The sequence below is a fragment of the Chelmon rostratus genome, chromosome 22 (genome assembly GCF_017976325.1).
Source record: "Chelmon rostratus isolate fCheRos1 chromosome 22, fCheRos1.pri, whole genome shotgun sequence".
In the NCBI taxonomy this organism is placed as follows: domain Eukaryota; kingdom Metazoa; phylum Chordata; class Actinopteri; order Chaetodontiformes; family Chaetodontidae; genus Chelmon; species Chelmon rostratus.
The window spans coordinates 14,582,964-14,606,383 of NC_055679.1; the positions used below are offsets into that span (position 1 = coordinate 14,582,964).

At 40.6% G+C, this 23,420-nt stretch overlaps 3 protein-coding genes across 3 annotated transcripts; 1 reads left to right on the top strand and 2 right to left on the bottom strand.

Moving 5' to 3' along the window:
* Positions 1–481: 481 nt before the first annotated feature.
* On the top strand, positions 482–2,137 carry fgf23 (fibroblast growth factor 23). Its single transcript, XM_041964364.1, has 3 exons — positions 482–725; positions 834–937; positions 1,685–2,137. The coding sequence occupies exons 1-3, from the start codon at positions 491–493 to the stop codon at positions 2,135–2,137; spliced, it is 792 nt and encodes a 263-aa protein (XP_041820298.1). The 5' UTR covers positions 482–490.
* Positions 2,138–3,271: 1,134 nt separating this feature from the next.
* On the bottom strand, positions 3,272–8,405 carry tigarb (TP53 induced glycolysis regulatory phosphatase b). Its single transcript, XM_041963948.1, has 6 exons — positions 8,339–8,405; positions 8,006–8,043; positions 7,688–7,809; positions 6,897–6,974; positions 6,686–6,796; positions 3,272–5,686 (listed from the first exon to the last, which is right to left on the bottom strand). The coding sequence occupies exons 1-6, from the start codon at positions 8,368–8,370 to the stop codon at positions 5,261–5,263; spliced, it is 807 nt and encodes a 268-aa protein (XP_041819882.1). The 5' UTR covers positions 8,371–8,405; the 3' UTR covers positions 3,272–5,260.
* A 1,090-nt stretch (positions 8,406–9,495) lies between these two features.
* On the bottom strand, positions 9,496–23,033 carry LOC121625573 (G1/S-specific cyclin-D2-like). Its single transcript, XM_041963703.1, has 5 exons — positions 22,540–23,033; positions 21,428–21,643; positions 18,487–18,646; positions 15,344–15,492; positions 9,496–12,549 (listed from the first exon to the last, which is right to left on the bottom strand). Exons 1-5 carry the CDS (start codon positions 22,732–22,734, stop codon positions 12,385–12,387), a joined length of 885 nt encoding a protein of 294 aa, XP_041819637.1. The 5' UTR covers positions 22,735–23,033; the 3' UTR covers positions 9,496–12,384.
* Positions 23,034–23,420: the final 387 nt, after the last annotated feature.

A 23,420-nucleotide genomic window follows, 5' to 3' on the forward strand; every position in this document is an offset into this window, starting at 1 on the left:
AATTGGAAGCGTCGATTTAACTAATTCCAAACTAGCTAATAGTATATTTTATCCTGATTTAATTAACAAATCATTTTTAATAGCAGTTGACATGTAAGTCCTTTCTTTTTCTTTCCTTTTTTTCTTTCTATATTTCTATTTTTTTTTCCATGTTTTCACTTTAAACAAAAACCTGAAGCAGTGGACTTTGGACTATTAGGAAATAGTCTTGGAACAATGTTTAAGGTGGATGAGCCAAGAAGTGTCACCAAAAATAAGAGTCCTGTCTGACCAAGAGCATCGGGATAAACAGACAGAGGTGGAAGTGGCCCTTCCGCTGCAGCAAACCCGCACATCTGCTTTGGGGGCGAGTTTCTTTTTTTTACGCAAAGGATGTGAGCAGGAGTGGCACTCGGGGGGCTTTAAATAGGAACTGTCTCCAAACTTTGGGACAACAGAGCATCTGAAAACTTCCAGTAGCTCGCAGTGGAAACCACCGGTTTGCTCCAGGATGGACGTCAACAGGAGACTTGGGATGAGGGACACCGTGCTGGCGCTCTTACTCGCTGTCCTCCAGGGATTTCCTCTCGGGGAAACAGCCCCGAACCCGTCGCCGCTGGTTGGATCCAACTGGGGGAACCCGAGGAGATATGTTCACCTGCAGACATCCACAGACCTGAACAACTTCTACTTGGAGATCAGATTAGATGGCACCGTGCGCAAAACTACAGTCAGGAGTTCATACAGTAAGATATGTTTTCTCTTTCCAGAAGTTTCAGTTTTCTTTTTGTGATGTGGCTCTATGAAGTTCTGTCTTGAACTCTCTAACGCGCTTTGCCTTTTCTTCCCCGCAGGTGTGATTTTACTGAAAGCTGAAACAAGGGAGCGCATCGCCATCCTCGGCGTCAAAAGTAGCCGTTACCTGTGTATGGATTTGGAGGGCAACCCATTCAGCTCTGTAAGTCAATACTGATCTTCAGTTCGGTTGATTGTTGCTTTTTATCGATTTCTTATACTTAACTTTTCACTTTCACGTCCCCTAACTTGGCACCCATGCGCATCGTTTTTTCGAGAGAAAGAGTCTTCATTTTACGCACAAACGTACTGCAACTATAAGATGTCCTACCATTCATTTTATGTAATTATTTTATTAATAAGTTCGACTAATTGTTGCTTTTAACCAAATACATCTCTCAAAAAGTTTAGTTTTGCGTCCATATTTGGCACTACTGCGGGGTTTTACGCATAGTTTCTAGCAACGCCTTTAAAAAAGAATTGCGCACCTTTACGCACAAAGAATATTGCAAATAGGTTGTCCAAACGTTGATTTATACATTTAATTTAATTATTATTAAATAATCAATAATCAATTATTGATATTAAGTTAACACGCTTTTAGCTGCCCTTATGGTGGCGAAGTTTTGTTCACTTTTCCAATGCGGTTATACTTGTTAATAGCAGACTAGTTCCTAAAAAAAAAAAAAAAATGAGACAATGCACCGAACCAAGACGAAATGAGCAAAATCACTGATTTCCAGGAGATGAAAACTGGTTTACACTAGAAATACGAAGAAATGATCTCAACCAAGACCGATGTTCTTGTCTATTTTTGTTATGGCCAAAGAATGATATTAGATTTGGGGGGGATATTGCTGAATATTCCTCCTTTAGTTTAATTTTCTCCCTCTCTTCTTCCCTCTTTCAGCCCATCTGCCTCAGGGACGACTGTCTGTTCAACCACAGACTTCTGGAGAACAACCGGGACGTGTACTACTCCAGCCGGACCGGCATCCTGTTCAACCTGGAAGGCTCCCGGCAGGTGTTCTCAGCGGGGCAGAACCTACCGCAGACCTCTCTCTTCCTGCCCAAGAAGAACACGGTGCCGCTGGAGCGCCTCCTGCTGCACAGGGAGAAGAGGAACCAGGTGGTGGATCCCTCCGACCCGCACAACTTTTTCATGGGTCAAACAGAGGAGGGCTCGGACTCTCGGGCAGTGCCGGAGGACGACGCCGACCTGGAGGTAGAGGTGGAGGTGGAGGTTGGGGACGATGGGCGCAACGTGTCCCGAGAGACGCCGCTGGCTCCGTCCACCCACGACCCATGGAACGTGCACTCGTCCAACCCGGCCAGCCCCCGGAGCACCGGAACCATGGGGTGATTTTAGTGGTGGCTGGATATATTCCCATTAGTCTGAGTGAGTCAGTCCAAGTTTAACCTTGTAGTTTGTGATAATATGAGATGAAAAAAACACTAACAACAGACTTAATTTTGAAAAACTGAAAGAAGAGCTTTCTGGTTTTTCCTTCTCCTTCACACTGACTAAATAATGCCCTTTCAGTCATCACTCATTCAGAAAAGCTTGTGTGTTTATACACTCTTTGTACAAAATATTAAACTTGACTTGCAGCCCCTTTTGCACAATTTCTAGTATTATCACTCCATTTTCCTCCTGCTTTGAGATGCTGCAATGCAGACTGAAGTTAAATCATATGTCTTTTTCCTGGACTCATCTCATCAATAATTAACATTTTGTACATTCACAAGCAGGTTTGGTGGTAAATGGAGGACATGTGGTTACAGGGATTTCGCCACAGGTGAAAAAAAAATGTTGCAGGTTGAGTCTGTTTCCCATCTTCATCCATTATAATCAGCTTTATTTATTGGCCGTCTCTCACACTGAGCTATAGCTTGGATGAGAAATGAAAATTTATTGAATTGAATTGAACTGTTTAGCTTCTGCTGCTAATTAGTCAGCATTTGTTTTGTCGCTTCTCATTGGGGTTTTTACAGCTGGTCTGAGAAACCTTACATTTCAAAGTGATATTATCTCAAGACAGAAGCCTAACTTAGCCAACCTCTGGAGGACTGAAGGTCCTGTCTGCTGATGTGAAACTAGGCAGGCGTGATTTTAAACCAAAATATATACATGAATATACTTAAGAGTTGCATTTAGTAGAGTTAAGGTTAAGGTTTGCCTATATTTTAAGGTCCTACGTTTACTGGGTTGGATATATAGAAGATATGAAGTTTGTTTATTGTTAGATTTTGAACCTAAAAACAGCAATTCCAAAGATTTCTCAAAACTACAGATTACTACAATTACAGTGTTTGTTGTGTTAATGTATCTGTATTTGTACAATCTAATTCATGACTTGAATGAATATCACTACAGGGTAAATAACCTTTACAGAGCAGTAATCTTGATATCAAATCTGAACTATTGTAATGTGATTTTACAGGTGCTGGGCACCACCAGCAAACACACACACACACAAAAAAAAAAACAGTCCCAAAGAGTATTTATTTATTTAATTCCATTCCTTTGTTGTTATTTATGGTATTTATAAGGATGCTTTACAGTTAAATGTACATGTAAGAGTTTATGTTTGAATGTATGAGTTGGGGTTGTAGATGGAGTGTTGCTTGAATCTGGGACATAATAAACTAATGAAGCAAACCTGTTCAGTGCTGTGTGGGTTTTTTTTTATGTGAACCGACGCAGCTGTGAATTTTCAAGCTTTGCTGCTTTTACCTGTGTCTGAAGGGAAGTCATGAATATGCTGAGTTTAACACTGACCCAGTTGCGAAGCATTTCCGCTCATTAGCTGCACCGTCACAGCTCTTCCGCTAAATTAGCACACAGGTACATGAGTAGCTGCTGAGTCATGTCGCTCTAAAAATACACTTAGTTCCAGTTTTGCTTCAACTAACAGTTAAATTGGTCATTGTCGCCCCATTAACCTTTGACAAGACACCGGAATAGTTCGACATGTTGGGAAAGACGCTTCTGCTGTTGCCAGGTAACCAGCAGAGATTCCAGGAAGTGTACAGCTCCAAGCCAAGAAATAGTCAGACACACAAATATCCGTGAAACGGCGAGCTGTCGTCTTTACACCCCGTTCTGCTTCACATTAAACAAACATTGTTAACATTGTTAATTAGTGAGCTTTAGAGGAGCTGGTAGGCAGATTTAGCTACATTCACACAGAGTTGTTTCTTCCCATTTTCAGTCTTTGTGCTAAGCTAAGATAAATCAGGCTAAACTAAGCTAAGCTAAACGACTGCTGGTTGTAGCCATCACAAACGAGTGTTGACAATTTTACCATCATTTCCCAAAGCTTGAAGGTCAGCTGTTAACTGACCTTAAAAAAAATAAAATACCATAAATAAAAGAAACAGTTCTGAAATGTTGTACTAGAAGCAGCTGACTTAGTGTATAGTGTCGTTTTCACCCAATTATTATATAACTTATATTTAAATTGTGTACCTATAAAGACGTGGAAATGAGCAGAATATGCACAACAGATATGCAGTTTGTAATGATGGGGAAAAACACATACCTAACACTCCCAAATAATGTATAAATACCATGAAACAGAAATCTAGCGACATGTCTCCTGTCAGTATACCGTTACATTCTGTTAAGTAATTTGCAGTAGTCCAGTGCACATCCACAAAACCTCAGTGAGACAGGTGCTGGACAGAAAGAGCTGTATAAAGAGACAGGTCTCCTACCACTGTTTCCTGTTATATGTCTAACCCTAACCCCATCTTTGTTCAAGTCTTCCTTAGAGTTTTAACATAAATAGATGGCATTGCGTTGAAAATATCGAGGCCATGGGCTGCGACGCTCAGCCATTCAGTGGAGATTACAAGTGACTCTAAAACAGAAAAAAAAACCCACTTCTGTTGAACACGAAGGAGCTTGAAACACATATGAATATAAACCACCCAGAAACATATATACATATAGTTTCACAGTATTTTGTGACGTGTGCAACCTGCATTATTATCTCCCACTTATATATATATATATATATATATACATATATATACACACATATATATATATGTATAAAACTCAGCAAAGATTCAGTGCTGTCATGTTGTAATGCACAAGTAAAATAAGTAGCAACAAGGGCGACACCTCAACTTAAAAATGCCATATCTACTGATGTTCAATAAATAGTTGAATGCTTAGATAGTTCTGACTTTGGTATAACATGATAAAAGAGAAAAATGTAGTACAACAGGAGGAAAACTTACTGGTCTACAGTCAGGAGGATAATGAAACTTTGACAATACAGTACTACACAGTTAGACCACTGATGCACAGTAAAACACTTTTGATTATTGAGAGAACGCACATGTGCATTGTTGCATTCAGTTACTTGTCGCAACTTTGAGGTCTCTGCCTCTTATTTCCCTTTAGTGTTAATGATTGTACCCGTCAGAAGACTGTGTACATACAGTACAGTAAAATGTCTCTCCCACTCCCGCACTATTCAGCAGCTTTGAGGATTTCCAGGTGATCCTTCCTGTTGGTAAAGACGCAGCGAGCAGCCGAGAGGACCGGGCCGGACTCGGACTGGCTCAGGGTAAGAATGAAGCGACCGATGCCCGTGTTTGGACAGGGTGCACACAGCTGGGATGTCTTCACCCCTGCAGGCACAGAGCACTTTAAGTCCTCAATAAGGTGCCTGACAGCCACATTGATGTAAGCGCCGTGGCTCACAGCCAAAACATGGACTGCCACCCCCTGGAGACCGTCTTCAGCCGACCCACCCAGAGCGACGTCTGAGGCAACAGCTGCAGTCCCTTTCGCAGAGTCTACAGCTCCTGTAGAAGGATCCGGTCTTGACCAACCGTGTTCATCCAACATTTGCTTGAAAAGGACTTTGAGGAATTTTTTGAATCGCAGCCTCACCTGTAAGCAAGGTGAACCAGAGCTAAGAGGTGAGTGTTCAACCCGAAAAGATTGGTACACACGAGCAGGTTTGAGATGGCGAATTGACTGACAGGCAATGAGTGAGAGTTAAAACGCTCATCTGTCAGTTATGGTTTGCTTTAAATTATTTTGTCCTTATACACACTGCATAAAAAACAGAGCATAACTAATAAGTTGATTCATTATTCACTCGATGGACAGAAATTAATCAGAAATTGACTGATTATATGTTGTCATTTTTGAAGCAAAAGTGCCTAAAATTTTTGCATCCTCTCAAATGTGAGGATTTTTCTGATTTCTATCACTGTAAACAGGAACTCTTTGCGTTTTGAACTCTTGGTCGAACAAAACAAGATGCTGAAAGATGTCACCCAGCTATGGAAAATTATAATGGGCATCTTTCACTATTTTTGACGTTTCATGGAAGAAACAACATTTTAAGGAAGAAAATGATCTTAATAATCACAACATAAAATGGCCGATGATAACCATGTTGATTTGAAATTGTACATATATACTTTTTTTTAATGCGTTGAGAAAATTCTCCAACATTTTCGGTTAATAAAAGTTGCTAAAAATCAACTGAATGGACTAAAAAATGCATGGTTACGAAGCTTAAAACAAAGCTCTTATTATTATTTCATGAACGGTGGATTTTAGTGAGATACACACTACTGTCAATGAACAATGATAAAATGGAGCTACTCAGATCTACTAATTTGCATGAATTAGCCTCAGGGTTTTCCACATTGCCCTTTATAAGCAATGTAAAAGGGTGAACTACTTCAACTTTTGCAATTGTTACCTGTCCAGAAACAGAGTTTTAAATGCAATATCCAAAATGGGCACTACATGGCGCTGTTGCATAAGCAAAACTCTCTTGACCTTGAGTTTCAGAGTGGTTGTTTTCAAGTTTTTTTAACAGTGTTTTTTAACAATCAGTGCCCAAATGATGAATGATGAATGTGTCTGAGTCACCTGGTCCAAAGTCTCTCCTCCTGGAGGGGTGAAGTCACGACACGACTGGCCAGCAGCATTAGCCATGTTCTTTAGATCCTCTTTAGGACGTCCTTCAGCTACACCAAAACCCTGCGACACAACCACAATTTAGAGTTCAGGAAAGAAACTACTGTAGTACAACACTCACAGCTTTAATAATTGGAAGCAGCATAAAGACGACAGCTCTTACCCTCTCTCTGAGTAATGGCTCCAAAACCATCTCCGTGCCAGAACAGTGAGTGTTGTTCCTCCGAATTATTTCAGCTGTCTGACGAAGGAAATGTATGTGGAAATTACTGGTACAAAACATTTGCAAGTGCCAAAGGAATCTGCCATGGTCCAACAAAAAAAGTCATTAATACATTGTCAGCATCAGTGAGTCAAAGACCACAGAGACATGAATGTTCACACAACTATTTCAGATGTGGAAGTCTTTCACATGCATCCTGTTTTTGCCCTTTTCCTTCACAACCAGGGCAAAACAACAGTCACATTTTACTGGTTTGACAAAATTATTTTTCCTGATGGAAAATAAACAAGCTACATATAGACATGGTCAATCGGATTTCCATATATATATATATATGTTTAAATAGACATAGGTCTGAAGTTCCAACTGTGACATTGTTGGACAATGCACAGTAAGTGTCCCTGCTCAGGACCAATCACAGACCTTCTTTTGCATCTTGGTGATGAACACAACCTGCAGGTTTAAAACATGTTTATGTATACACTTTTTTTTTGTTTATGATCAGTTAAATTCAGAGATGTCAGAAACTGGTGCTCAGCATAAGGCTAAGATGACCTTAGCCCATTTTCAGTGTGTGGGCTATGACCATTGTAGCCTTAATATATTGTTTTACATTAATAATGGTATTGAGGAAAATTATCACACAAGAGTTAGTTATGATGGTGATAGTTAAAGGGAAAATGTCTGAGGTCTGGCTGGAGGACATTTGCCAGGTCTGGAGTCTGTCTTACCTGTATGGCCCGCTGTAGGTTACTGACAAACACATTATTGAATGTGATATCTCTGAGATATTGTCCTGCCGCCTCACCCTGCTGCAGACCTGTTTCTGACAGGACCGTGTCCACACCTTGTCCTAAAACACAAAATGCTTTCAGTCTCTGCACAGTTCAAATGACTGTTAATCAAGTCTACAAGACTGGTAGTTTTCTGTAACATGTAGGAATATTTTATATTCTAACTCTACAACACCCGCGGGTTTGACCAGAGCTGTTTAGCTTAATTCATTCTGGATCAGAAAATGATAGAAATGGTAGACCTTTACAACGTACCTTGCAGCAGCTTTTCTCTGTTGTACTGTGTCTCCCCACTGTATGAAAATACACCAATGTCACTGAATTAGCTTAAACATCGGTGACAACAAGCTAGCAATCCTGTCTTTACCTAAACAGCTAGCTAAAAAGACCGAAACACAATGCACACGTTAGTTATTCTCATGTCTGTCCGTTAACTCAAACCGTACAGGTACACATTCCCGCAGCCATAGTTCATTACAAGCTGACAGGACGTATTGTTCCTGTAGAATATGGTCACATTATCAATTCATTCATGTTCAAGTCCTCTGACAAAATAAAGGCAAACTAAGCCTGAATATAATCACTTACTGTCGTACGAGCGTTAAACTAAATGTAAACATTTTCAGCGGTGACTCTCGTGCTACTTCCTAGTTGATCTGCAATTATGTGACGTGACGTAACGTGACGTGACGTGACCCTGTGCGTCATGACGCAAATCAAATCTCATCGCAGAGCTACGTAAGGGAAATATCTTAAAGCTACAACGTTCAGATTTTATGTTGTAAATCTCGCCCACAATTATGCAAATTATCAAACGACAAACAGATTTCCCCCGTATTTTACGATACATTTGATTATTAGATTAAAAAGCAAAGAAACCCTTTAATGTAAGAGAAAACTCTTTACTTTTTAGTTACGTTTACCACCTGTACATAACATATATTTTCATTTGTACTTCTTTGTCTTTTCTGTTGTGATAACTTGAGCACAGTTGCATTATTGTTATATTTTTTATGTAGAATTTTTATATTGTATCAATAATTTAACTTAAAAATGTTTAACTTGTGTACCTTTGAATTTGTATGTATTTGACAATTGAAATGACAAACTTCAATTTTAACTCTTTACTTTATGCAGTGCTACCTTTTATGTTTAGTTATTTACTGGTTAAGTAAAAATTTAGGTAATATGAAAAAAAGGATCTGTAGATATTATTTACCTGTATTTATTGGCAAAATAAGAGCAAACATTTACAGTCATGTTAAATCATCATTTTAGATGATTTAGAGTAAGAATTTTATTCAATAATTAATTTTAAACAAGGTTAACTATGTTCAACTGTCAACAATGCTCCCGATATTCAGTTGTGTCTAAAGACTCGACTCGTCTTACAATGGTCAATGAACTTAGAAAATACCATCAGACTATTCCTTTTTTTTGTTTATTGTAAGCTATTGCAATGCTATCCCTAATTGTATATGTATGTTTTTCTTTTAATTAATTTTAGCCATCCTACTTAAATCCTGTCTGTCTTGGGGAAAAGTTATTTATATAAATAAGCTACAATAAATGATGGCCACCTGTGTACTCATATATATATATAGTTTTAAGAGCAGTACTTCTTTAACCACTTGCTTGTTTTTAGTCACCATCTCATGGCACCAGTAAAGGTAAGATCTCACAAAAGGCACAGCCCAATTATTGCTTTTGCAGCAGAGCAGATGAAGACAAATTAACCAGTCACATGATTTTAGCCAATTTATTGAGGAGAGATTGTTGAGGTACATTGTGTGGTTGCACATGGGGATAGTGGGAGAGGAGTCTGGAATAACAACCACACTGAAAAATTAAAGAACGTTGTCATGTTTAAAACTTTGACTAAATGGATACCTCAAAAATAAACAATATTCCACTTTATTCCAATGAACTGATCGAAACATGCCAAGTAGGAAAAATAATTTTTTTTTGTTTTTTCCACACATGTATAACATACAGCAAAGGCTGTTTTTTTCCTTAGATATATGAATAACCTATTTTAAAGTATAGGCACTTACAACTGCTCAGTGGAAGACATTTGATTTAAACAGAAGAGGCACCGTCCTTCCTCCCACCTAGACAGAAAAAAAGTGAAACCCGTCCAACAAATTCAGAGTGAAAGCGTGATGTGAAGTTTGATGAGGTAATGCGAGATGGGCTCTCGCTCTATCCATCCAAATTAACCTGAGGTACACAAACATTACAAAGAAGCAGCAAGAATATGATAGAATATAAAGATACAAATGAGACAATAAAAGAATAAAACATGCTATTCAAAAAGATCAACAAACACAAGTACTTCCAGTCCCGCACCAAACTGTGTTACGTTCCATCCAGTACACAAACGACGAAGAAGCAAAGACTTGTTACATACACAACATTTCATAATATAGCAGCACACAAGTGAATCACAATAAGGCATCTTTGTGTAAGACTAGAAAAGAAAAGCTTCATAGCAGCAAGAGAATGATGTGTATAATCTAGTTTTCTCACTTTGGAATTATCATTCAAATTATACACAAAACCTTTGAAAGCATAAACATTTTTTCTGTTTAAAGCACTTTTTTTTGGAAAAAAAAAAACATTTGGCTTTTTGCACAACAGAACATGCATGAATACAATTTAGAAACTACAATTCTGTTCTAAAATGTAATGAGGATTTCTAGCATTTCTGCTCATGTAAATTGGTTATATACAGTCAGACTTTCCCACCATAAAGTTCCCTACCTACCCATGTCTATTATGGAGAAAACTCACAAAAGACTGTTTTAAAACTTCAGAGAGCAGTTAACATATAAAAGGAGCAAAACAAGTATATTTACGACAGTATTTGTGTAACTTTTTGAAAGAACTATTGGAAGGTTTTGGCTATGAATTAACAAAAATTCAAGTAAGGTTAAATAGTCGCACTGAATCATAAACAAAAAACATAAATCTAAGTCTACAAGTGACTTGGCTTTCCTTAGTTTAGATACTATTACACTATAACACCGATTATCCTGCGTCTAGTCACCTGTCGGGGCATAGCTTTCAAGACAACATGCGTTACCCCGTGGGAATCCAGCCCAGAAAAAAAAAATCAAATAACTTAAAGAAAAATGGAAAAAAAGACCCTAACAACCCACTGAATTCTCCTCAACCACCATCCCCTTACCATTCTTAAGGAGTGTGTTTTTAAAAAGTGCATCAATATTGTCGCCCACTCTCAAACTTAATGGTAAAACTGATAACAGGAGAATCTGCAGCACAACCACACCGATCCCCTGGACTTCACCAGGGGTTCTTCCTCCTCCTCCTCCTCCTCCTCCTCCTCCTCCTGTGCAGAAATATTGTATAGCTTCAAGTTGACCTCCTCGCTATTTCGCGATCATTCATAAATCCAGACCTTTTGCATTCCCCCACTTTCCACATGCATCTCTTTTCCAAAAAAAACCTTTCAAGAAACCCCTCAACCTGCATTAATTTCCTCTCAAACCTGGTAAAAAACTTGCCAAACCTCCTTTTCCTCTAGTAACAAGACATCAGTACTACCTGCAGCCACTAAACACTCTCTAAACCCGGTTCTAAAAAAGTGGGCATGCCATGTGAAACATTAATAAAACAATGTGATAACTTGCTAATCTTTTTTTTTTTTTTTTTTAATTTCACACAGTATCCCAACTTTTTTTTCAATCAGGCTTATAATTGCTCTCTAACATGTAGGAGCTATACCAGGAACAGAACAATAATAATAATGTAGCCTCGCCGAGCTATAGCCTAATACATGTACATATCGTCCTATTAACATATTGTACTGGTCTGTGGATTTAGCAGTGAAATCAAGACCTTAATAACTGACCTTGTCCTCTGTGTTAACCTTAACAGTAGCCACTGCTCCAGACCTCAACACCCCTCATGTCCTTCCTCTGAGAGCAGGCCCAGCCCACTCCTGGCCAGCACTTTTCAGCATAAATAGTAAGCTGTGCTACAGGTGCACAGTATGATAGATAGAGAGAGGGAGCAGCTAGCTACAGTAGCGCTCCTCTGGCTGGATATCAGCTGGGTTTAAATGCCATGTACTGTACTATCAGCATTTCAATCACTATAGGAATTTGCCTGCACAAACGAGTATGAATCACAGGTGAGGAAACCCCAATAAAACTGAATTGATAACTGCTCGTTAAAGATGATAAAAGAGTAACATAACTAAATGCTAGCTAAATATACATTATTTATATCTATTTTTGCTAGGTTGTATCAAAAGAAACATGTATATTTCATATAATTATGCTGTTTTTTTTCAAGTATGAAAATATATTCAGGTTTCCATTCTGGGATACCTAAGGCACTATCAAGTTTTCAAGAATTTACTGTTTTTAAATAGCTTGATTGGTTACATGTGGCCCATACAAAAGGTGAAAGGACACCCAAGTGGGAATGAATGGGGCAGAAAAAGAGAAAAACTAGAAATTTCTTATTTTCTAAGAGTTCATAGATTGTCACACCATCGCTCATGTGGCGGCCTGACGTAGACGCTGGCAGCTCACGCCCCCTCGGTCCCGTTAGTTCATTGGTAGACATTCATGAGTGATGTGTGTGAGTCGGGTGGTGGTGGGAGTTCATAAGTTGACGTCCCGTACATCCGTGGGGGTGCTGGACTGGTCTTGCTGCTCCCTCGCCTTGTTGCCTGCTCTGATCCCAGTCTCCTGCCGGTACTGCTGGCCCTGCTGCAGGCTGGTGGCAAGCACACGCTCTATTTGCTCCTGGCACGCCCTCAAACAATCCTGGAACAAAAAGGGGTCAGACGTCATTAGACATACGCACACCTCAGTTACGCCTTTGTTAGTATTTAAATGCTCTGAAGACAAACTAGCCATTTACAACCAAGCTACCCTCTGGAGTCCAGGTTTATTTTGGTTAATGTCTGCAGACTTTCTGTGCTTTCATGTTTACTCATGCATGATATCCTTTTTTCAGCACAAATTCAGCTATAAGTCCGACTTTTTTTAATCAACTGAACAAAGCATAAAGCTGCCAGGAACCAAAAATACAAGAAAAATGTTATATATGTTATGTTATATATGTATGTAATTAACAAATCTTCAGTGACATGAGTTCAGAGTTGTTAAAAATATTGATTCATCCCATGAAAGCTGAACATCAGCACGTTCAACTGTTTTCTCAGCTTGTCTCTACACGATACACAAATAAAGTTATTTTACTATGAATCAAATCCAGGTCAGCGCTATTGCCAATCAGAGTGACACCAGAGGGTTTAGTCTGTATACCTGTATGCAGACGCCAGCGTGCAAATATCTGGCATAACTGCCACATCTGATGTACAAGTGGTTTAACAGCTTCGGTCACATGCATGGCATACCAGCAGGGAATTATGTGTCTTGAAGTAGGTGGTCCTGTCTGCATCATGACCAGAACAATAGGTACCAGCACAGTGAAATACCAACAACACAGTGCAGCGAGCTGCACGGTGGGCACAGGAATCCTCTCTGACACGAGACCTGCGAATGTCTGAGGTATGAATACAGGGGGAATGTGTTGGGACAAGGCTCCTAAAAGAGCTCTGTGGAACAGATAAGCAGATCTGAAACTCTGGACTCCCCTCCTCCACCCTTGGGTTTACAGCACGGTCAGTCCAATGTGGAGGTCTAGAGGAAATAGCTTTGACCTACTGCACCCTGACCCTCTGAGTTTGGGTGTAAAACAGAAAATAGGACAGTGGGACCGGATGTTTTTGGACAGCTTTTCTTGTGAAAGGGGATCCTCTCTCTCCGTCTCGGTCCCTCTGCAGGTCTGTGTGGAAAATGTGGGAGGTCTGCCTCGCTGAGCCGGCTGCAGGACTCTTAAAAGAATGAACCGAGGCTCGCAAAGAGGCCAACATTCCTTTGAAATGTACGGATAATTGGAACCCGATGGGCTGCAGTCGGAGTGCCTGTTGTGACGGCCGGGTTGCGGGGCCCTCGTCTCCACGGCAACGTAACCACAAGCTAAAGAGGCAACCGTGTTATTCCTGTGGCCCATTGGCTGTGGTCTTTTTGGATTTCTAGGCGTCTGAACTGGTCCTCTATGTAACAATTACTCATTGTGACAAGATAAATCTGGTATAAGTAGAGCTTTTTTTGTGTGATCGATGTCAAATTCTACATAATTCTTTGTTTATGTCTGCTGTGACTGTACTTTGAATTATTAATATTTCATTTCGAATTGCCATTGAAATCCATTACACTTATATCACAGACAGTATTGTCCACTGGTAAACTGTACATAATTTCATTTTGATTGCATTTATAGTTCATAAATTGCTGTAAGGTTATATAATGCATCAAAGTCTATGAAGGCCCATTCACTTCCATTGCAGTTTTATCATGCCGACTCTACACAGCACGAAGTCCATTTGAATTTCAAACTGCTTAGTATTGTACACTGATAAACTGCACAAAAGCTCATCATGATTGTATGTACTTTTTATGACTTATATAATGTATTAAAGTCTATGGAGGCCCCTTCACTCCCATTGTATTTATAACTCAGCATCTACACGCAGCACAAACTCCACTGATATTCCAGAATTCTCGGTAATGCCAGCTGTACATAATCACATTATGGTGACATTTATACCTAATGAAATCTAATAAGCACATAATATAATGCATTAAAGTGTATTGAGGCCCATTGATTCCCATTTAATTCATAGCACAGCATGTCTAAACACTAATTATTGCACGCTTATAATGTGTACTGAAGGTCATTACAATGGCATATAGAGGTTATGACTCTTTACGCCTATAATACATTAACATGTATAAGTCTACTGCATAAAGGTCCATTTACTCCCACTGTATTTACAACACAGCACCTACATACACTGAAACTCCATTCAAATTTAAAAATGTGCAGTACTGCATTTAGATCAAATATACATAAGCTCATTATGACATTAACATTTATGAGTTATATGTAGTAATGCCTTCAAGCCTGATGCTGAAGTATTTATGAGCTCCATTCATTCCCACTGAAGCTGTAATTCAACTAATACATTAAAGCCAGTGGTTGTCATATGTTTATAAATTCATCCAAAAATGTTCTAAAGTGTTGGTCTGCAGGTTTGCGGACAGCTTGGCTTACTTCCTGTTTCTTCATTGGCCTTTGCTCTGGAAAAGAAGCTCCTCGACTTCATTACTAACATATTCCTCCACCAGGAGGGGCACACAGCTAAAGTGGGAGCCATGCAAAGAAATTGCATGTGTCCTGCCACAAGAATGTGGGCTCTGAGTTTTAAGAAGACATTCCCTCTGCCGCTGCTCTTTATAGAAGCAGTCTGGCTCCACAGCCAAGAGCCAAAAGCTTGCTCTCCCTCTCTCTCGCTCTCGCTCTCCATGAAAAGTAAATAGCTTCAATCTGCCACTACTGAAGTCATCACTGTTGTTTACTAAAGGGCCTTTTATGCTGCTGTCGTGAGATGTTGCAATGATTATTACTAACAATGCATTGTTGTGTAGCACTAAAACTATTGCGTAATTACTTCTGGCAGGTCTAAATTTCCCTCACGGTTGTACTCACCACCTCTGTGTTGGTGATCTTGGCCAGCAGGTCTGTAAGGTGGTCCCGACTCAGCCTCTGGTCAGTGTGGTCCAGTTGCAGGCCACAGATAGCAGCTCCTATGCTGCCAGTGGCGATCATGGAAGGAGGATTCATGGCAAGACTGTCGTCTGGTGAGGAAAGAGTATCAATGTGCAATTTGTCAAGAGGCAGCTTTAGGCCATAGTGGCAGACAGAAATCACAGCCCAGAGAAAGAATGAGAGATGCGTAAGAGGTGCAAACATCTGAATCATCCCCAACATGCACACTCCACAGACAAATCTGACTTTCCCACAGTCTGAATTTCAACAGACGTTGCTGCACGGTGTAACCTGTGTGGTTTCCTTTACAGAAACCAGCTATGATTAGAAAAGCAGAGTAGGAGTCCTCCTACTCGCTGTGCAATGAGTTCCAGCAGGAACGACTCCCCCCGGTACACATCCAAGTCTTAAGGTTTAGCGACAACAGGCCTGGAGGCGGAAGAGGAGGCAGCCATTGAGACTACACCTCTGCAAGTACAGTGGACAGTTCGCGATGTGGTTGTCAACGAAACCTTTTTTTCAGCTTCTGCCTTCACAGTTCTCTTCATTGTATGGGAAACCCTGCAGTAATCACAAACTGTCTTATCTGACCACTACAGGTCTTCGTTGATGCTACTAAACGTTCCTAGCTACGAGTGGGTTGGTGGCATCCAATCATGTCTGGAACTTTCCGAGGCCGACATTCCGACATTCACACCCACTTCATGCTGTGATTGGCCAGCTGCGCAGAGGTGAAAAAAGGAACTGGGGTTTGATCTTCTCTCTCAGGCTTTTCACTCTGCCTTCGAGCATGTCCGTTCAGAACTAATACTAACATTGGTGATTTCTGACTAGGCTAGACATTTTGTTTGCATTTGTTGTTAAGCTTACTAACATGCACACCATCAAAATACGCTTTCAAACATCCAAAACACTGACACACATTATCTGCAGCAGCTGAGTCACCAAAAATGAGTCCTGTAGTTAGGACTGCCATGCCCCCTTTTTTAGAAGTTTCTCCTAACTTGGCCAGTTTGGAGAAACTTTTGGTGTTTGGATGTTTTGTGAATACAGGCCCTGGAGGCTTTTCCATTATTACAATACACAGGCTTCTTCTGGTCTCAGCACATGAGCATGACCAACACTAATCTTAAAAAGGCAGAGAGTTGGCACACACAATTGGCAAGTGCTGTACAAGTCCAACCCAGCACAGAGCCCTAGCCCAGGGCAAACCAGCCATGGTGGCCTGATAGCTTTGATTAAACCCTGGAGAGCAGCCTGCTTCACTACGCCCATCTTCTCCTCCAGGGGCCAGCTGTCCATAGGAGGAGCTCCTCCATCATAAGAATAACATTTCAACTCCATATAAAACTCCAAACATTTACATTACTGCACAACCACAGCAGGCCTCTTTTTTTCCCACTGTGGCTGCTTTGTGCTTGGATATAACCAGCTGCTTATGAATAGCAGAGGCGACCACTGAAACACACCCAAATATAAAAAAAAGTGTGACACTAAAACTGTGCTAAACGGGGCATGAAGCTCATTGAAGGAGCCTATGGTTCCAATAACCAGCTCTAGTAAACAAGTGCTTATTGGCCAGATCTGACCACACTGGTGTTTGTGAGGAATTTTATTTCACTAAAGTGACCTCCTCTGTATTATTTTCAGTGGTGGAACAAGTATTCAGATCTTTTATTTAAGTAAAAGTACTAATACAATACTGAGTAAACACTCGACTACAAGTGAAAGTCCTGCATTCAAAATCTTACTTAAGTAAAAGCACTTATAGTACACAAAAATGTTCCCTGTCAGTGTTTTATTATCATATCTGATGTTTGTGGATTAATATTACTGCTGCATTCATGTGCATTTTGCATTATACTGCTGTACATGTTTATGGTTGAGCTCATTTGAACTACTTTATAAACTGTTGGCTAGTTGAATCTACAGCAATGCATCATATTCTATAAGATCATTATATGTTTGTAGCATCACTGTCCTGTGAGAACCAGGTATCTCTAACAAGGCAACTTTTCATTATCTCAGAAAAACAGCCTGTTTTCAGCTTTACAGCTAATCAAAGAGGCTTTTTATACAGTTTATTTAGCTGAAGAAGGAGGAGAATTTCCTCAACCCATAAAGAAACGCTTAATCCTTTAGTTCATCTTAAAAATCCCCAAATTTGGAGATACGTGGTTTTTACTGGAGAGGAAGGTTATGAAAATTGTAACCTGAGAAGCAACTAAAGATGTTAGATAACACAGAGATCTGAAATGTAGTGGAGTAGAAGTATAACTTAAATTGAAATACTTGGGTACAAGTACCTCAAATTTCTACTTGAGTAAATGCACTTGGCTACATTCCACCACTGGTTATTTCCATCATTGAATTAGTTGAAAGGAGGAAGCAGAGGTAAAGCAGTCTTGTGACAGAGGAGTGCTGTATATTACGTGTATTAGGTGATCCTGCAGTAGTGTTTCTGTCCAGGATATGAAAATATTAGAGGGATTCCTAGTATAGGCAAAGGAATGCCATGAAAATTCACCTAGGGAGAGGCCTAAGGGGACATCTGAGTTTGTGCTTCTCCAGAGCCTCCAGTTTATTTTGGACATGAGGCCGGGGATGGGAGGAGGAAGGAAGATCACTGGATCACTGCCCTTACTTTTTAAACCTGGAAGCTTCCCTGTCAACAAACAATACAGAGCGAGTAGTTCAGCTGCACCAGAGCCATACAGCACAGTGTGTGTGCGCTGGCGTACAATCACTATCATTATCCGTGTACCTGGCTTATGTAAACACAGCACTGATAGGCGTTTTCCCCGGAACCTAGCAGAGGCATTTGGAAATGACCATTTTAAGCAGCTTTTAGCAGCTGTGAAGAAAAGCCCCTACTACAGGCTGGGGAGAGACTAGAAAGTGGATAAGGCAGCCAGCAGAGCATGCGGAGAGAAGAAAGAGGTCACAGATGACTCACGATGGGAGAATGTTTGTGTGTGTGGGAATATTCTGGTGGATGTGGGAATAACAAGGCAGCAAAGTGAGCGTGCGAGTGAGCAAACGAGTAAGAAAAAGGCACATGGAATGATATGCAGCTGCGTTACCTGTGGCACAGAGGGCAATGAATGTCTGTGTGTGTTTGCGGACCATCGCCAGCTTGTCTTTGGGAAGTGGCAGTCTGCGTATGATGTGCTCTATAAAATCATTGGGGATGACTGAGGCCATGTTCCACTTCAACTTGCCCAGCACGACCAGTTCCCAGTCCTACAAGACAGAGAAACGGTGATTAAAAAAGGTGTCGGTCAGTTCAAATTCAGTTTCTTGGCAAAATCTACTTAGTCAGAGGGTTAAATGGCGTGCTGCCATGCCTCCATTGACCGTGAAAAAGATCACAGTACGTCCCTATTCCCAAAGGAAATGGCTCTGTAAGAAGAGTAGCATTTCTTCACTTTATCTCTCCTCGCTGTATCTTATTATCTGCATGCCTTTCTCATTCCTCGCATCCTTTGTATTCATATCGCCAGCATGTGACAAGCTTTGCCCCGCTTAGAGGCCCTGCCAATGAGACAGCTCGCTCCTTCCTTCCTTCCTTCCTGTCACAAGCCTCAAACAGCCACAATGAGTTTGCACTGCACAGGCAGCAGCACAGAGCTGACTCTTCATACAGTCGGCTTTTGTACCAGCGGAGAAAGGTGCACGCCTTTCATGATTTAATTTCCTGTGTGTTGAGTCAATCTTAACAATTCACCGAGTCACTGGTGTTTTAATGTTTTCCAGTACGTTGAGTAAAAATAGGCAAAAAGGAGGATGCAACTTAGTGGAAAAAAACCTAATTAAAAGATGTATGTGCACACCTGAAAACGTGCTGATGGTTGCTTTGTAACATGTAAAAATGTGCACTGATATGCTGACATTTGCCTCTGACTAGTCAAACTCACACAGGCCTGAAGAGCACAAAAGTTGGTTAGAAAAGTGCAGAGACAGAGGAAGATATCATTGTCATTATCAGAACCAATAAAAACCCTCCATGGAAAACTCATTTGTACCCAAGCAACAAAATAACCAGTGACACCATTTTTAGGTCTTCAAATTTCCACAAGCCGTGCCATGCCAATTTACAAATGAGATTTTCTTCAGACCTCCACAGCTAAACACCACAGATTCAGAAACACACTGTACTACACTTTCAAATCGGGGTACACGATCACAAATCTCTGCTAGCTTTGACAAACTGTCATGTCCATTTCCAGAACGCCTGATTTTATATTTCTATATTGCTCAATATCCCTAATAAAGGTGCAGCTGCAGTGAAGCGTCAGAGCTGGTCTGTAACGGTCTGCAGCGTTTCCTGACACCTCTCATCTCTGTCCCCCATCCAGTCATCTGCTGCCACTTCATTGTAGGAGAAACCGAAACCAAGATGTCCGCCACATGCAGGACACTTACAGGCCAGTCTGAAATGTCTGAGGCATCGTTTCATTAGGATTTCAGAATCACTGTGTTACCCATGAGGGTGACAGCCTCATTACATTACTGAGTAAAGTTTTATGCTTGCATTTCCTTTGATTTGAGATATATATGTTGCAACAAATTAGAGAAACCCTGATGAATAAATGCTGATGACTTTAACCTCTCATCACCCACCACCCATCCTTGACATTTAGATTAAACAAGACTTCATTTAGATGGGTTTTCTGTATATAACCTGCAACACACCCTTCCATTTAACCTATTTTAGGCCGTGTGGAGACTGTTGACTGTGAGATGAGCAGGGCGGAGGTTTGTTGTCGGTGCGCTCACTTCCTGGACAGCTTTCCTGACACAACCACCCCTCCACCCTCTCCAACGTCTCTCTTCCAGCTGAAGTAGCAGCAGAGCGTTCATTACAAGGAAGAGCTACAGCATCTTTCGCTGGCTCTTGCTGCCTTCTCTGTGCATCCTGTCAGGATATCCAGGAATCTGGAGTCTCACGACAATATGGAGCATCAAATGGGACCATTGTCATTTCCCTCAACAGCTGCAGGCAACACAGGAGGATGTATAGAGAGCATGTGGAGCCGTTTGTTTGAAGTAAGAAGCAGATCTGACCTCAAACTGTAAAATGGTCTACAACTGAAACACTTAGCTGATGTATAGATTAGTCGATCCACAGAAACTTGATCGTTTAAGTCTTTGTTGGACTGGAGAATTTGCTGGTTTCATTTAGGGCTGTGGTTAAATACTATTTTCTCAATCAACCACTTAAAAAAGACTGAAATGATTAATTTCTGTTGATCGACTAATCTGAACATAACTCTGAACATCTACAGATCCATTGCAAGTTAGCAAACTTAATCTGGTGATGAGGACTGTGAGATACGGTAGAAAGGTCCAGAAAAAGCTTTTATGTGGACCTTGAGTGGAGGCTGTTTTTTCAAATTAATATCTCTGGTTTTTGGACTGTTGCTTAGACGAAACAAGCGATTTGAAGATGCCAATTTTCTGACACTTCGTTAAAAAAAAAGATTGAGAAAACTATCGATAATGAAAGTAGTTGCAGCCCTAATATGGTGGCTCCTTTGCTCTTGAAAACAACAGCTCAAAGTCTGTCGGTTGATTACTCCAACTGGTCATAAAGTTTGTTCAATAAGCCGCATGTTAGTTACACAGAGTGAAAAGTATTCTTGTAAATGCCATAAACAGATATGCTCCTCTTTTTTAATACTTGCAGGGATGTAAAATGTGGGGAGGTAAGATTAAAGAGCAATTTGGCTGCTTTTTAGCATACACCCTTCTATATCTAACTGAAATACAGAACAACTTCATGTACTGCATGATATCCAAATTCTATGCTGCATAACTGGCACTAGATGGCATCACGCGCCTCTTCAGTCCACATGGCTCCAAAGAAAGGATGTGGCCTGCATTATGCACAGCTCATAAGGAAAATGGGATACTTCCTGTGAAACCAATATATCCATTAGCATTATAAAATCATCCCAAAATATGACACTGCATTTTCAGGCTCTCACAAATGAACGGGCCTTTTGAAATTTCAGTTCTTACCAGCAGCTCCCGCGGTGTGATGGAGTTATCTGTGTACATGCAAAGCTTTTCTGCTGATAGCGGCCTGCAGTCCTTTAACTTGGAGGCCAGGAAGATGCACACAGCTCCCAGAAGCTGCAAATAACTCTTTCTTGTGGGCAACACTGCTAAAAATCTGTCCAAATAATTAATGGCTAAAGGGAAGACATCTTCATTACAGTTCTCCTCTTCACACACCTAAAATGAGATAGAAATGTAACAGAAAAACACATATTAGGTATGCAAATATATAAAAATGTAAAAGAAAAAGCTAAATAGAAACTAGACTATTTATAGCCTATATGCTTTGAAGCAGAGGAGTAGCTGAAGATGTGGGTGGTTTTTCTCATATTTTTCCACGCTAGTGTTGCCTTTGAGTTAAAGGTTAAATTACTAATTTTCATATCTCTTTACACAGTCAGGGGCTGCAAAGTCAAAGCAGAAACTAATTTGTTCAATAGGAAGTAGACCAGCACAACCCGTCGCCATTCAGCTCCTCTTCCTTGTTGGGGCTTGCCGACTTCAAAAAATATTTAAAAATTAAAATGTATCATCAAGGAGCTTTAAAACGTGTGCATAATGTTCACAAGTTGTGCTATAACAGTTTCCGACAGTTAGAAAAAAGAAAATCTTGCTAGCACGAAGCGTTTTTTAAGCCTCAAAAATGAAAGTGGTTTTGCAAGCACGTTGCCCGACCAAAGGCAACGAGCTTTAGCCACTTTAGAAAATTAATAATAATTAGCATGAAGGGGAAATGTCGGGTTTTCGATGATGTAAATTAACATGAACTCCCCCTCTGTCGCCTGAGCTAGCTAGTTAGCAAAAAGGAGCAACTTTGTCGCTATTAACCAATGTAAATATCAAGCTAGGCTATTTCTTTGAAGCAGAATTTTCTCCGTGGTGGAATTTCCGACTCTCCCACGCCTTTGGTGAGTCATTCTCATTCAATTGTCAAATGGGTCAGCATCCATGACAACTCTCTGTGTACTAAAATACTCAGTTAAACAGCCAAAATTAGCTTAAACGTGCGTGTAAACGTGCAAAAAACCCACTTCTCATTAGCTAAAGCATCAATACATAAAATGACCACAAACCTCGTGCATCCAACCTGCAACCATTCGTCTCATATAAGGCTGAATATCCTTCTGGACGCGCTGGAAATATGAGCATTGAGGTAAAAACCTGTCCTCAATTGTTAATAAACTTTGCAACACTCTGTCATCATAGAGGATGTTTGGGTCAGGCTGGGCTCTCACGGCTATGTCCGACTCCAGGCAATAAAGCTCCATGACTCGGCCCCCTTCTCCCCCTCCTCTCCTTTTTTCTTGGCTAAATAATAGGAATAAAAAATAAATATTGTCACAATATTGTCGACAGCGGACAGGAGGAGGAGAGGAGCCCAGGGTGAAGCATGAGGCTGAGACTGCTGGGTTTGCTCCAGTCGTGCTGCCTCTCAGTCACTTCGCTTCTTCCTCCACGCTCCCTGCTCCGCGACAAAGCGGACGCATCGAGAAAGACAACATCCGGCTCCCGCTTTCAGAATAAAAGCCGCTGTGGCACAAGTCCTGCGCCTCCGTCTATAGCTCTTCTAGGAACTGTTTGCTTGGCTTCCGGTCTTGGTACGCAGCCTTTATTTGTTCTACTTTCTTAACAATACTTTGAAAGAGGCAGACACGCCGACCATGACGTAGGCCCCCATATGCTTCACAACTGGTCTAGACTACAACCTACTTTTATGGTACTTTAACATGCCTCTGCAGGGAATATAGGATAATAACAACAATGGAGGTAGCAATTACATATAAGAGAGCTTTTTTGGGAACTTGCTTGTTCTATAAATCAAAGGACACAGCCTGTTTGTGCGGGATGAGCATGATAATAATAATAATCAGCAGCAGCAGCATTATCTTAATAATAGAAATGTAAAAGATTAAAACATCTAGCTAAAACTAAAACATCCACTGTACCTACAAAT

What these genes read in the sequence shown, in the direction of transcription:
- tigarb (XM_041963948.1), bottom strand. Translation starts at nt 8,370, where the DNA reads ATGTTTACATTTAGTTTAACGCTCGTACGACA. An exon ending in ACCTACAGCGGGCCATACAG is followed by an intron (nt 6,975 to 7,687) that starts GTAAGACAGACT and finishes TTCCTTCGTCAG; the next exon opens with ACAGCTGAAATAATTCGGAG. An exon ending in AGCCATTACTCAGAGAGAGG is followed by an intron (nt 6,797 to 6,896) that starts GTAAGAGCTGTC and finishes GTTGTGTCGCAG; the next exon opens with GGTTTTGGTGTAGCTGAAGG.
- fgf23 (XM_041964364.1), top strand. Translation starts at nt 491, where the DNA reads ATGGACGTCAACAGGAGACTTGGGATGAGGGACACCGTGCTGGCGCTC. An exon ending in TACAGTCAGGAGTTCATACA is followed by an intron (nt 726 to 833) that starts GTAAGATATGTT and finishes TCTTCCCCGCAG; the next exon opens with GTGTGATTTTACTGAAAGCT. An exon ending in AGGGCAACCCATTCAGCTCT is followed by an intron (nt 938 to 1,684) that starts GTAAGTCAATAC and finishes TCCCTCTTTCAG; the next exon opens with CCCATCTGCCTCAGGGACGA.
- LOC121625573 (XM_041963703.1), bottom strand. Translation starts at nt 22,734, where the DNA reads ATGGAGCTTTATTGCCTGGAGTCGGACATAGCCGTGAGAGCCCAGCCT. An exon ending in TCACACCGCGGGAGCTGCTG is followed by an intron (nt 18,647 to 21,427) that starts GTAAGAACTGAA and finishes TCTGTCTTGTAG; the next exon opens with GACTGGGAACTGGTCGTGCT. An exon ending in CATTGCCCTCTGTGCCACAG is followed by an intron (nt 15,493 to 18,486) that starts GTAACGCAGCTG and finishes TTTCCTCACCAG; the next exon opens with ACGACAGTCTTGCCATGAAT.